The sequence below is a fragment of the Stigmatopora argus genome, chromosome 15 (assembly GCF_051989625.1).
Source record: "Stigmatopora argus isolate UIUO_Sarg chromosome 15, RoL_Sarg_1.0, whole genome shotgun sequence".
In the NCBI taxonomy this organism is placed as follows: Eukaryota; Metazoa; Chordata; class Actinopteri; order Syngnathiformes; family Syngnathidae; genus Stigmatopora; species Stigmatopora argus.
The window spans coordinates 11,180,038-11,192,068 of record NC_135401.1 but is presented as its reverse complement, the minus strand read 5'-3'; the positions used below and the strand labels follow the sequence as shown (position 1 = coordinate 11,192,068).

At 41.9% G+C, this 12,031-nt stretch overlaps 1 protein-coding gene across 2 annotated transcripts in view; it reads right to left on the bottom strand.

The window, feature by feature from the left end:
- The window catches only part of dync1h1 (dynein, cytoplasmic 1, heavy chain 1), a 38,723-nt gene that overhangs the window by 20,901 nt on the left and 5,791 nt on the right, over nt 1–12,031 (bottom strand). For both annotated transcript variants that reach the window (XM_077620135.1, XM_077620134.1), the window contains exons 9-36: nt 11,395–11,817; nt 11,121–11,300; nt 10,529–10,678; nt 9,830–9,976; nt 9,612–9,752; nt 9,350–9,526; nt 9,126–9,236; nt 8,913–9,032; nt 8,594–8,833; nt 8,355–8,510; nt 7,572–7,685; nt 7,385–7,495; nt 7,096–7,305; nt 6,869–7,015; nt 6,621–6,787; nt 6,368–6,541; nt 5,164–5,518; nt 4,801–4,995; nt 4,304–4,586; nt 4,128–4,228; nt 3,732–3,891; nt 3,406–3,646; nt 3,160–3,343; nt 2,568–2,780; nt 1,469–1,707; nt 1,093–1,249; nt 792–1,016; nt 491–721 (exon numbers count right to left, since the gene is read on the bottom strand). In XM_077620135.1, coding sequence (XP_077476261.1) covers nt 491–721; nt 792–1,016; nt 1,093–1,249; nt 1,469–1,707; nt 2,568–2,780; nt 3,160–3,343; nt 3,406–3,646; nt 3,732–3,891; nt 4,128–4,228; nt 4,304–4,586; nt 4,801–4,995; nt 5,164–5,518; nt 6,368–6,541; nt 6,621–6,787; nt 6,869–7,015; nt 7,096–7,305; nt 7,385–7,495; nt 7,572–7,685; nt 8,355–8,510; nt 8,594–8,833; nt 8,913–9,032; nt 9,126–9,236; nt 9,350–9,526; nt 9,612–9,752; nt 9,830–9,976; nt 10,529–10,678; nt 11,121–11,300; nt 11,395–11,817 — 5,352 coding nt within the window. The remainder of the gene's footprint in view (nt 1–490; nt 722–791; nt 1,017–1,092; nt 1,250–1,468; nt 1,708–2,567; nt 2,781–3,159; nt 3,344–3,405; nt 3,647–3,731; nt 3,892–4,127; nt 4,229–4,303; nt 4,587–4,800; nt 4,996–5,163; nt 5,519–6,367; nt 6,542–6,620; nt 6,788–6,868; nt 7,016–7,095; nt 7,306–7,384; nt 7,496–7,571; nt 7,686–8,354; nt 8,511–8,593; nt 8,834–8,912; nt 9,033–9,125; nt 9,237–9,349; nt 9,527–9,611; nt 9,753–9,829; nt 9,977–10,528; nt 10,679–11,120; nt 11,301–11,394; nt 11,818–12,031) is intronic.

The following is a 12,031-nucleotide window of genomic DNA, read 5'->3' as shown; positions in this document are numbered from 1 at the left end:
AAGCCGATTTACCCAGTCGGTGTGACCACAAATCAGCATTTGGCAATGTGCAAAGCATTTTCAGTTGACGGCTTATCTTTTCCGATTTCCGTCAGTATCTCTCTCGTTTCTCTGTTCTTTTTATGACATTAAGCTTTTGACGTTTGGCTGAACCAAGAAGAGCCAGCTTCTTTCTTTGGGACCAGATGTTAAAAAAGTCATAAAGTCGAAACGTCGTAGGTCGAAGACATCACAACCTAAGGACTCCCTTTATTATATTTGTTTAAATGTAAACTACAGGATCATCATAGATCGATGCTGTAGTTTTCATTAGCTTGGGCAATTGCAAGTGTATATACTATGCATCACCCGTAGTATTAGTTATTACCAAGGTGTCCAATCAGTAAATTTTCTCCTAATTAGAAAGAGGCCTGATTTCAATCTACCATTTTGAATATGAAAACTCACTTATGAGCAAAAGAATTACTAAATGAATTAATTTATGGTTAACCTGCATGTATCGCTCTAGTTGATCAATGGGCATCGGAAAGTCGGGGTGGTTGTTGTTGTAGAGTGCTACGTTGCGGCAAGCCTGGTGCAGCATGGAACAAAGCGAACCCAAACACCGCAAGCGGGTGAAGTCCATGATGTGCTCCAACTTCGAGGCGTGTTCCAAGGCCTTAATGACGAGCCCGGTCGAGGTGAAGTACGGCTGCAAGATGGTGGCAGCATCACGCTGGATCTAGTATGTCACAGGTAAACAGATTTCAGTAGGAATGTCTCACAAGAAGCCTCATTCTACACAGCATTACCTGCAACATCGGTGAAGCAGTCTCCTCTTCGTCTTCTGTGCCTATCCTATTTCGTTGCGCCTCGTCCTCTCCCTCGTCAAGGGGAATGCTCCGGAAACGCGCCAGGAAGTTGTTGAAGATCATGTCTGTGCTGAGCACGTCCTCACTGAACCAAACCATACCACAGCGGGAGACTGTGGCTAGGGTGGCATACTTCAGGTCCTGGACCTCAAACATAACACGGACCTGGAGAGAAAGGAGGAAGGTTTTTACCAGATTACCAGACAGGGCGGAAAAAAAAGACAGTAGGTGCTGCTGTTACATTTGGCGGCAAGCTGAGACGCTCTCCATTGGGAAGCGTGAGTAGCTTATTGTCGTCCAAAACAGAGTTGAGATTTTCAACCCACTCAGGGTCGACGTCACCATCAAAGATGATCCACTGTCGCTTCTGCAATTCACCTCTTACGTTGTCAATGATCCTAGATGTTGAAAGCAGATGCTTAGAACCCAACGTGAAACAAAGAATTTACGAGAGCTTAATTGTTTAAATGGTAGAAGGAATGCTGGACGTAATTTATCATTTAACAGCCAACTAGATTCCAAATACAATTCAAAGAATTACTCGATTACAGACATTATGAAAAGGGACATTTACGGTTGATCTAGTAGTTCAACGAAAATCACAAAACGACACTCACTTCCTGAGAATGTGCGTAAACAGGCCGTCGGTCCATTCGCGGGTGTTCGGGTCCAAGGTTCCATATAGGTGGTCCTTGCTTATGGCTTTGGGGTCAATAATGTGGGCCACTCCCTCAACACCCTCGAGTCTTTCCAGGGCTTTGAGCAGCACCCTCCAAGCCATGGTCTTTCCACTCCCTGAAGGTCCCACCATCATGAGACCGTGGTTGATCTGTGTAATCTGGTATAGCTGGAGCACCTAGAGCAGGGGTGTCAGACTCTGGTTGGTTCACGGGCCGCTTTAACGTCAACTTGATTTCACGTGGGCCGGACCATTTTAGATATAATATATATATTTTTAATAAATGGATTAAAAGAACTGGATTAAAAGCCCTGAATATTCAGTTTTTTATAGATGTAAAACAATGTTTATTTTAGATTTTTTTATACATTTTGAGATTTTACAAAATGATTTTTGAACTAAAAACTGAAAAAATTGATAAAAAAAATTACAATTATTGATTTAAAAGGGGGAAAATCAGGAAATGCAATATACATCTATACTCTTCATTTTAATTTGATCCTAAAACAAAGTCGGCACTCATGATTTACTTTACCAGGCCACACAAAATGATGCGGCGGGCCAGATTTTGCCCCCGGGCCGCCACTTTGACACGTGTTCTAATGCAAGTGTTCCTTGTTTATCATGTGACCCTAATAAAACAGTGCTGTTTGAGTCTGCGGGCTCGAAGCTTCTTGCCATGCGAGTGGTAAGATAATGTCTCTCCTGAGTTTTTGTTTATAGTAAGTTAGACATGAATTTATGTTAACACCTAGAAGAGGTCAAGAAAATGGGAATTTTTGAATTATGTATTGGCAGACATGAACCTGTGGCAACATTGCGAGACAGTGACCATGAGCAATTTAAGACGCCACCATTTTAGTAACCCTGCTAAATTAAGGATGAAATTCCCTGTGCCCTGCTGAGAAGTGCAGCGGTTTGGATTACTAGTAATAAAATATTCATTACCCTTGGCTTTACTTATCAGTTAAAAAAATCGTTTTTGTGTCACCCTATAATTTAGTCATGCAGTTCGTTTTAGCATTCTGATTTCTTACCTTCTCCACCCACATGCTGCCCACTTCATCACCATCACCATAGGTGAGGTACATCTCCTTGCAGACTTTCTTCAGCTCCTCCCTCAGTGCAGTCATCTCACCGCGCATGTACTGCACGCCAGGGAAAACGTCGGACAAGAGGCTGAACAGAAGAGGAATGTCCTCTGCAACCAGCTTGGGAACCATGGTCTCGCACACACTCTGGATCAGAATCTACAACAATACGAGCAAACAATGGTTAAAAAAAAAAAATCAGCTCTCCAACAAAGAACCCCTTTTGAAATATGAATATTAAAGTAACATGTCCAAAGCCAGTCTTGTTTACAGTGTATAGTACCAGTAATGATTTGACTGCTCTCCCTGGGAGAAGTTTGTCTGTGGTATGTGGTTAAGTTATTGGTAGGATTATCCCACAACTTTGAACAAGAAATACTCAAGAGCATTTTCAATTTAAAGTTAGAAATACTTTTGTCACCAAATAATCAAAATAGTCAGCAAACATGAAGTTAGTGTATTTTCAATTGTCTTTTAAAATGTTAGATTTAGATGTTAGTTTCTATTTTTTTTAAACCATAAATAATAATTCCCTTACTTCTTGTTCAGGCAGGTTCTCTGCAATATCATTTTCATCAACGACTTCCCCACGTTCAAGCTTCTCCCTTTTGATTCTCTGGATGCGTTCACGCTTCACATTTCCAGCGCTTATCAACACACTTTTGAGAGCTCGGAGACCAAAATCGTAGTGACTTTGAGATGACAGCTGCTCGTCACACAGTCTAAAATGGAAGAGAATATTGGTAACTCTCATTCTCATGAAGGCAATTTGACTTTTGCTTACTTGAAGAAGGGTACAATCTTCTTGGCAAGGATCTCGGCTGTGCGGAAGCCTTGCGAGTAAAGCATGACCTGGGCGATGAGTTGACGGTCTGGCTTGGTCATGGCCAAGCTGCGGAAGAGCTTCTTCAAGTTGTCAGGCAGGTTGGATCGGCCCGCGTAGCCAGGATTCATGGTGATGAAGATAGCCATGTCCGGGCTGACCTTCACCTGCTTGTTTAGGAGCTCTGTGGTGACAGGCACACCTAAATGGATGACAAAAGATTGGTTTTCCATAAAGTCTTTCCCTCCCTCTTCAATCATGGATTTTGGACAATGCATTCTGCCTACTCCTGTCTCTGTTGGGGTTGCTGTGTTCCCTCAAGGCCACTTGGATATACTGGACTTGCTGGGAGACGGCAGACAGCATTCTTTCCTCCAGACGATTGAACTCATCAAAGCAACCCCAAGCGCCAACTTGACAGAGACCCACAAAGATACGACCCATGGCCTAAAAATATGGAGAAGGGGAAAAAATGGTGGTGTTAAATGAATGATATGCCAGAATTAAGATCATTCCACAAGCGATGTCCCGAGATCGATCCCATATTTTTAGACGAGTAAAATAATGCAACAAATAATGTAACCAGTAAATGACAAATCATATTTTTGTATAAAAATGAGAGCTTCAAGAAATTATGAACTAAGAGTGCCTTAAAATCAAGAGAGAAAAAACATGACACATACCTGGAAGTCAAAAGTTTCATCGCAGTTGAAAACCAAGACAAAGCGACCAAGCTGGTGACCCAAAGCTTTTACAGACTCAGTTTTCCCAGTCCCAGCAGGACCTTGAAAAATACATTAAGATCAGTTTAGCATCAGTTTTAAACAAATTCTTGGCGACAAGCAAGAGGCAAACACACCAAATGGCGATCCTCCAAGGCGAGCTTCGAGCGCTTGAGTCATGGTCAGATAGCAGCGGTCGGTTAGAGGTGTCTGGACAAGTTTATCCTGGACACCCAAGTACTCGAAGCCATAGTTGAATTTGGCATTGGCCATCTGGATGGATAGTTGCTGCAATACATCTGTCTGCTTGGGGTCAAAGTAGAAGCGCATTTGACTTAGCCACTCGAAGGACTTCGGATTATCTATCCTGTTCTTGATCAGCGTCCTGGTCACGTCACGTTGATGCACAAGTTCTGTGATCTGATTGGCGCACAAAAAACAATGTCAGACAAAAATTCTCAAAGTGTGGTACCAATAGTACTTCTAAATATTATTTGCTAGGTGATCAAGCTTTTAACAGAAGCAACTACAAAAAATCCAATACACGTCTACTCAGATTTGAAGACCAAACAAATGTGGTTTAAGATACCACTAAGAAAAAATAAACACTAAGTTTTTTTTTCCTTTTCCTGACCAGGTGTTCGAGTTTCCTCCTCCGAAGCGGAGGTTGCTCCATCAGTACAGTGTCAGCCAGCACATTGAGGGTAGCCTCCACATTGGACAGCACCCCCTGCATGGGGCTCATGTCCCCACCGCCAGCGACAGTAGTCAAGGCCGACTCAATGTTCTCAGACCAGGCGATTTGGGTTGATAGCACCACCAGCTGTGCCTGTAGAGAAAAAAGACGAACATGTTACACTTTAAGACAATTGTCAAATAACCAGTCATGTATGTAATCCATTATATTAAAAAACATTCATATTATAAAAAAAAGCTACACATGAAGTGGGTGTTAAAACAACGACGTAAGAAAGCCCATTTTTAACAAACGACTCACCTGATAACGGTCAATCCAGTTGATGTACTGGCTCAGATCGACCGCAGTGCCTTTATTGAAGCTTGTGACTTCCGTGACGGATTCTGCAAGCAGCTTGGCCAGCGTCACCCTCATCTCCTTCTCTACCAAAGTGAGCCACTCATTGATCTTGGGGTGCTCTGTGATGGAGACAGGTGTCTTGTAGACAACTTCCTCGCCCTCGCGGGATGATATGCCCAACACTTCGGTGCTGTCCTCATTGAGCAATATACTGGAGACGCCAGCAAACATCTTTTTGAAGTGCTTTTGCAGTTTGGCCACATTTTTGCTGTTGCCAATGATCTCCAGCAAGTCCTCATCACCCACAAAGTAGAATCTGGAATGAACAATTTAAATGAGATGTATTAAGCAAGTCAGTCTATCAGGTTTCTGACACTTCTAACAGCTGAACAGTGACTTCATTCTAAAAGAGCATCTGAAACAATAGTTGGAATGGTTTTTGAGGGACAAATAGCCATAGATTTAGCAATTCACTCACAACACTCAATGTTTACTTTCTGTTTCCATGGCGAAAGTTAGATTCCATCATCGTGCGGTAAATCTAAACCGAACTTTGTCAAATTTGTACGTGTCACATTTAGAAGTCATATGCAGGCATAGTTTTGTTCTCTTTGGTGTCCTCTGAATCCCATCTCCATTATGGTGTGGTTCAAAATAACACTTCATTAGCAGGAAGTGATGCATTGCATCAGGTACTGATATGAAAATGATCGGGCAGTGCCTCCCTCTGCTGGCAGATTTGTCTTTGAATGGTCTAAAAGCCTTGATTTTCAATATAAAAATTGTGTTGAAATAAATAGACTCTAAATAGCATTAAAAAACATGTGGAGTTAACATTTTTTTAAATGTACAAGTATGCTCTTGGGATTGAATGACTTAAAAAGGTGTGACTCAGCATTTCAACGAGTTACATCAGGTCACTCATAAGTAGAAGAACATTATCGCACATCTAAAATTGTTTATTTTGTCATTTCTTTTAGGAATCTGACTTAATGCAACAGTTTTCATGGACTGTTGTTAGGTAGAGTAGAGGCTTAGTGGGCCAGAATAAAAACATTGAGTGATATTTGGCTTAGCCCCATTTTTCCCAACCACTGCTCTAATTAGAAAAATAAAATGCTGCAACTAATTAAAAAATAAATTAAGAAATGAATTTATATTTTACCTTGGAAATGAGGATCTTTCCCTCTCCAGATATTCTCCCAGGGCCTTCTGGATTTTTCCAAGAAGGTCAGCCAGCCTCTCTAATGATCTTTGCACCCCTTGTATGTTAAGCACATCCATCACCAGTGGAGACTTGGTCACTTTTTTCATCAGAGCTAAAAATTCAGTGCTGATACTATTAAAAAAACATTTGACATGAGGTTAGAATTGCAGTTGTTGTTTTCTGTATAAGACAAAAATGTTGTATTGTTAACCTCTGGAATCTCTGTGTTTCTACAGGCAGCAGATGTTTGATGTCAGCACTGCCTGTGAAGATGCCTTCCAGGTAGACCCATCGACGCTGGACATCAATCCAGACGTCAAACAGAGCCATGATGCGATTCAGTTTGTCCTCCCAGCTCAGAGCATCTTCCTCAAACACCTAAGAAAAAAATTAAGAACTATATGTTATTAATGCAGTTTTGCGAGTATGAAAATATTAACTTTGACTTTGGCATTTTACCTTGTAGTACGGTGACAACTTCATTGCAGATACACTGTTGATATGTTCTTTGACTTTGTTGAAGAGGTCATCCCATCCTCTGATTAGTCGACACTTATTCTGGTAATTTACCAAGTCGAGCTCATAGGAGTTCCACACCTCACGGATCTGCAGATCGGCCAAGTCTCGTTAGCAAACCAAGTACTAACTACCTAAACGTAATGAACCATTGTCTGATGCGAGCTCACCTGTTTGAGGAATTCCTCCAGAGCCATTTCTCCCTGGGCCACCAGTAGCACGTCTTTGACAACCATCTCGTTCCTCTGCAGATCCACGTCCCAGATCTGACCGAGGGTCAGTTCCGAAAGCACCCAGTTGACGTGCAGACGCTTCATCAACTGCTTCCAGTGACGATCCTTCAAAGCCTCCGACTTCAGTTCGATCACTAACATGTTTACCTGTTAAGAACAACAAAATGAGCCTTAAAACCTAATTTTTAAATCGCTGTAATTTAAGGCTAAAAAGAACCGCCTTGACCTTGAGATATCCCTTCAGAAGCCTTTGGACATACTCGTAGGAAGCATACTGTCTTAGCCTGGCTTGGAAGTTCTTAAGTTGGTTCAGTAGAGCATCTAGATTTTGGCGAAGCTATAAACACAGAAAAAAGCTGGTAAAGAACTGAATATTTGACTGATAAATTTAACAGGCCTTTAGTATTCATTACCTTGCGAGGTTGAACGGACACCCACGGCTGCTCCTTCATTTGGTCAATTTGCTCCCAAACCTTGGAAAGCTCAGACCACACCTCCTTCAGGTCATGTAACTCCTCAAGTGCTACCTATAATTAAAAAAGGGACATCAGCTGATACAGTCACGTCACACACAAAAAAAAACATTTGGTACACATTTGTGGCCTACACAAGCCAAAATGTGAAGGATATGTGGACGCCAGGTCTCAATTATAAAAACACATTTTTCTCATTAATCATTGTTGCATTTAGGACCACCCGCAGAGATGTCTGAAGTTGTAGTTCCTTTTTTCTTCGTTTTGTGGTGGGCACTAACTAAAATTACTATTCCACCAATATTAATAGCTGGATGAAAATGAAATTTGGTATGTAAATTCTGGGCAAGTTAACACATCATGGAACCCCAATTTTTCATGTTTTATCTCAGAAACAGATGAATGAATTGTAGAATTAAAATTGCTAGCCTGTTATTCGTGGATGGATCACAGTAACATTTGGCAAGTACATGCATTAATCCTCAGAGTCAGATTTATCTTTTTTTTTTTTTAAATTGCAGACATTTTCTTGCCTGTAGGTTCCGAGGGATCCAGCAGAGAGAACCAGGCAGTTGTAGTTCATTTTAAACTAATCCCAAATGCATAAAAACAGAAAAGCAAATGGCTCTCAGCCCTATTGGTCAAAATAGATTTGACATCTAGTGGCAGCAATGGCAGCCAACTGGTCAAATGAGTGCCCTATAAGTGCTTATCAAATCTTACCTGAACCCTCTCTTCACTGCCGCTTAGCAGGCCGGTGTCAGTAAGCTCCAGCGCCTCTTTTGCACGAGCACACTTTTCTCTTTCCACTTTCAGACGACCGAAGTTTCCTTCGTAGATGGTTAGAGACTGAAGAGCCTCCTCTGGGCGCAAGTTACCCTGATGGATATGCATCATTAAAGCATTAGGCTGGCTGTTTCTTTTACAGTTGACTGTAAACCGAAGATCAAATTTCCTCTTACAGCAACTGGTTTGGTCTTCTCCCAGTCATTGAGGAGGTCAGTGGTACGGTTTTCCACAGCTTTGTCCTCTTGAACAATTTTCATCTGCAAGTTGGCAACCTGCTGCTGGATAGCAGTGTCCTTGCGTTTCATGATGTCACTGAAGGCACCCCATTCACCCTCAATGTTATCAATGTAGAGCCAAGATGGCGGGAACTGGAATCTTTGCTTTTCCAGCAAACGCTGCCCATTACGGAACAACTAAGAAAAAAAAATCCCAATTGAAAAGGCTTGCATCATGCTTCTATGAAAAAAAATGTTTGTTAAACTGTCTACTCACGTCCACATTTTTCTCAAATTGCTTGATTTTGCGCTTCAGAGTCTGGACGTAAGTGATAAAGTTGACAGCATCAGACGTGCTCGCCGTGTCAACAGAATGTTGCTCCAGGTCTTGACGAGACTAAAATGAAAGCAGCATAATGCCTCACGAAAAATGATCCTCTCAAAGCATCTTTCTTTGTAAAGCTAACCTAAAAAAAATGATACTGTTTACCTTGGAGATTTGGGAATGAAAGTCTTGCATGTTCTGACCAAGCATCTGGCCAAACTTGCTGAGGACCTCTTTGTGCCACGAATCATACTTCAAATTCACTTTTGACTGTACCTATAAAGAACGGAAGAAAAAAAACAATCTTTCAAGCATATTCCACCAGAAAGACAGTGTATTTACTAGAGTAAATATTCATAAAAGAGGAAAGCAAAATATGTGATTATTACTTTGCCATAATCAATGACTGCTGGTCCAAACTCTTTACGCGTCTCTGCATTGTCAAAGGTTCCACGTGCTTTCCGGATCTGGACAAGTAGGGCCTGCCATTTGGTGAGGTCCTCACCCAAGCGGTTGTAGATGTTCTCAGCCTGCATGTCCCACAAGCACTGATACTGCAGCCATACCTGAACAAAAGGCAAGTAAAATTAAAAGTGAATGAAATCAGTTGCATCTTAATTGCATATATAAATTAGGAAGAGCAATAATTACCCTGACATACTGCTCCACCTCCCCCACGATGTCTTCCACTGCACTGTAGGCCTCCTCCAAGGCCACAGGTCCATCCGGCATTCTGGTCAAAGCATTGCGGTAGAATTTTTCCTCCTCTGATAACTCATAGTGGACCCCGACCTGATGAAGATTTATTGAATTAATAATGTACAATGCTTTAGCAGTGTCGCCAAATAATTGAATAATATGTTCATTACTTGGTATCTCTGGCTTTGGATCCTAGGAAGAGAAAGGATGACCATCTTCCAGGAAAACATTTCTTGGTAGAGCTTATGGCGACAGTCTTCAATAGGAGGATTCAGGTAGATGACCTGGTTGGTGATCCTTAGCTCGTGGACAACATTCTATAGAAAGAAAGTGTTTTTATTGTGATGTTCACAGCAATCTCATACAGGGAGTATTGACTTTATGAAGTCCGTGATTAATCCGCCACTAAGCCCCTTGCAGAATAGTACCTGCCTAGCTAGTGCATAGTGCTAGGCTGTTTTTAAGCGGCAGAGTTGGGTTTTCCTTTTTTGCCCACCTTTACTAATATTATGCCCATAAAGAATAAAGCTGGGTCTTCTAGGGTCAGCCAACAGAAAAACAATTATCATGGAAAAGAAGCTTAACATCATAAAAAGAATAGACAACGGAGAGGAACAGATGCAAAAATTCCTTGCAAAGCGCCAACTGCAGTTTTGTAGTCACGTAGACTTTACCTCGCCAACAGTCAAAGTCAAACAACTTTCAGTTCACGTAAGCGAAAAATATGGACAATAATGTAACATCAGGATCCACATAGATGTCATTCATGTTACAATGTTTGTTATGTTATGTTATATTTAATGTACATCAGCGGTGTCCGCGGTTGTAACTCGAGGACTCCCTGTTGTGAACTTGTCAATAATGCTGACCTTGATCTTAGGCTCGCCACCTGGCTTGTGGCTCACTTGAGGAGCCTCAGTGTCCATGTCCACATCGGCTTTGTCTTCCACTTGCCCACGTAGCACCTGAGTCCAGGCTTTGAGTCCTGCCTGTAGACGCACTCCCAGGATACGCTCAATCTACCCAAACAAAGAAAAATAAAGTGTGAAATAAAATTCCACAATAGCATAGTGGACGTTGTAATCTCTTTTGAGATATATTCATTCAGAAAATAACTCCAAATCGTACACTTTCTGAGAATAGGCTCTGCTATGTTCAACTTAAATGTGGGAGAGACAGGGGTAAGCATTTTTGGGGAAAGGATGAAATATCAGCACTCACCTTGGCACATTGTGACAACTCAAAATCAAGTCAGGAATTCTGGCGTGAATATTGACTCGGACCTACACTTTGACAGCCATCTAAAGTTTGTCACTAAATCTGTCTAATATACCGACAGATAATTGTATCCAATATTAAGGGGCTTTTGCCTGAACAAGACCTGGACAAACTGTATTACCTTGTGTTGAATTTTCCTATACAAATACATTTGCCATGCATTAATTCATGGCACCAACCTACCTCAATGTCAAGCTTGTTGACCCAGATGGGCAAGTTTGAGTAGGAGTGCAGGTTGAGGTCATCCACTGCTTTTTGGACCCGATTGAGAATTTCGGAGAAGGTTTTGTGGTCAAACATGCAGGTATCCAGAGAACGGACCTCCAGATCTATTTTCTCCTCAATTAGCAGAAGGTCATCCACCTGGAAAATCCAAATAATAAAGAAGTGGGTTACTCATCAGTCCATTAATTTACATTTATTGAATACTCTCTGGAGACAATTTTTCCACACTGACCTTCTCCTGAAAGTTGAAGACCGTCTCAGCCAGCCTCTGAACATAGGGATCCAGCTTGTAGGACTCCCACACCAGAGTGATACCCTCAGTAACGAGTGCCTGAACTTCTTTCTTTAGACCAGCCACTAAGAGCGAGATGGATGACCTCTCCTCGACCTTCTCGCAAGTACGCTCGTAGGTGCGCACACTTTCGATCAGGGAGATTGCAAACGGGTAGAGCTGGTTAGCTTGGTGGGCCTTGTTGACGATGGCCAGCGGCACACGGAAGCTCAGCCACTTGAGGTTACGAACTTCTTTAGACAGAGTAATGATCTCTGGGAGGAAGTTGACTTTGAGTTTGAGTATGTTTCCTGTGCGACCTCGGGCACGAGTGCTCTCGATGGTAAAGATGCGTCCGGATACTCCAAGGTTACGCTGCTGCACCTGGTTTTGGAGCAGAGGGGGGAAAAAGCTGTCATTTTGACTCTAAGCCTTGACATATCCCTCCATCTATGCATTGAAATAGTGATTGGATTAGATTGGATAACTTTATTCATCCCGTATTCGGGAAATTTCGTTGTCACAGTAGCAAGAGGGAGAGGATGCAGAAATAGGAAAGGCATTTTAGACATAAATAGATAGGTAACAAGTAAGTTAA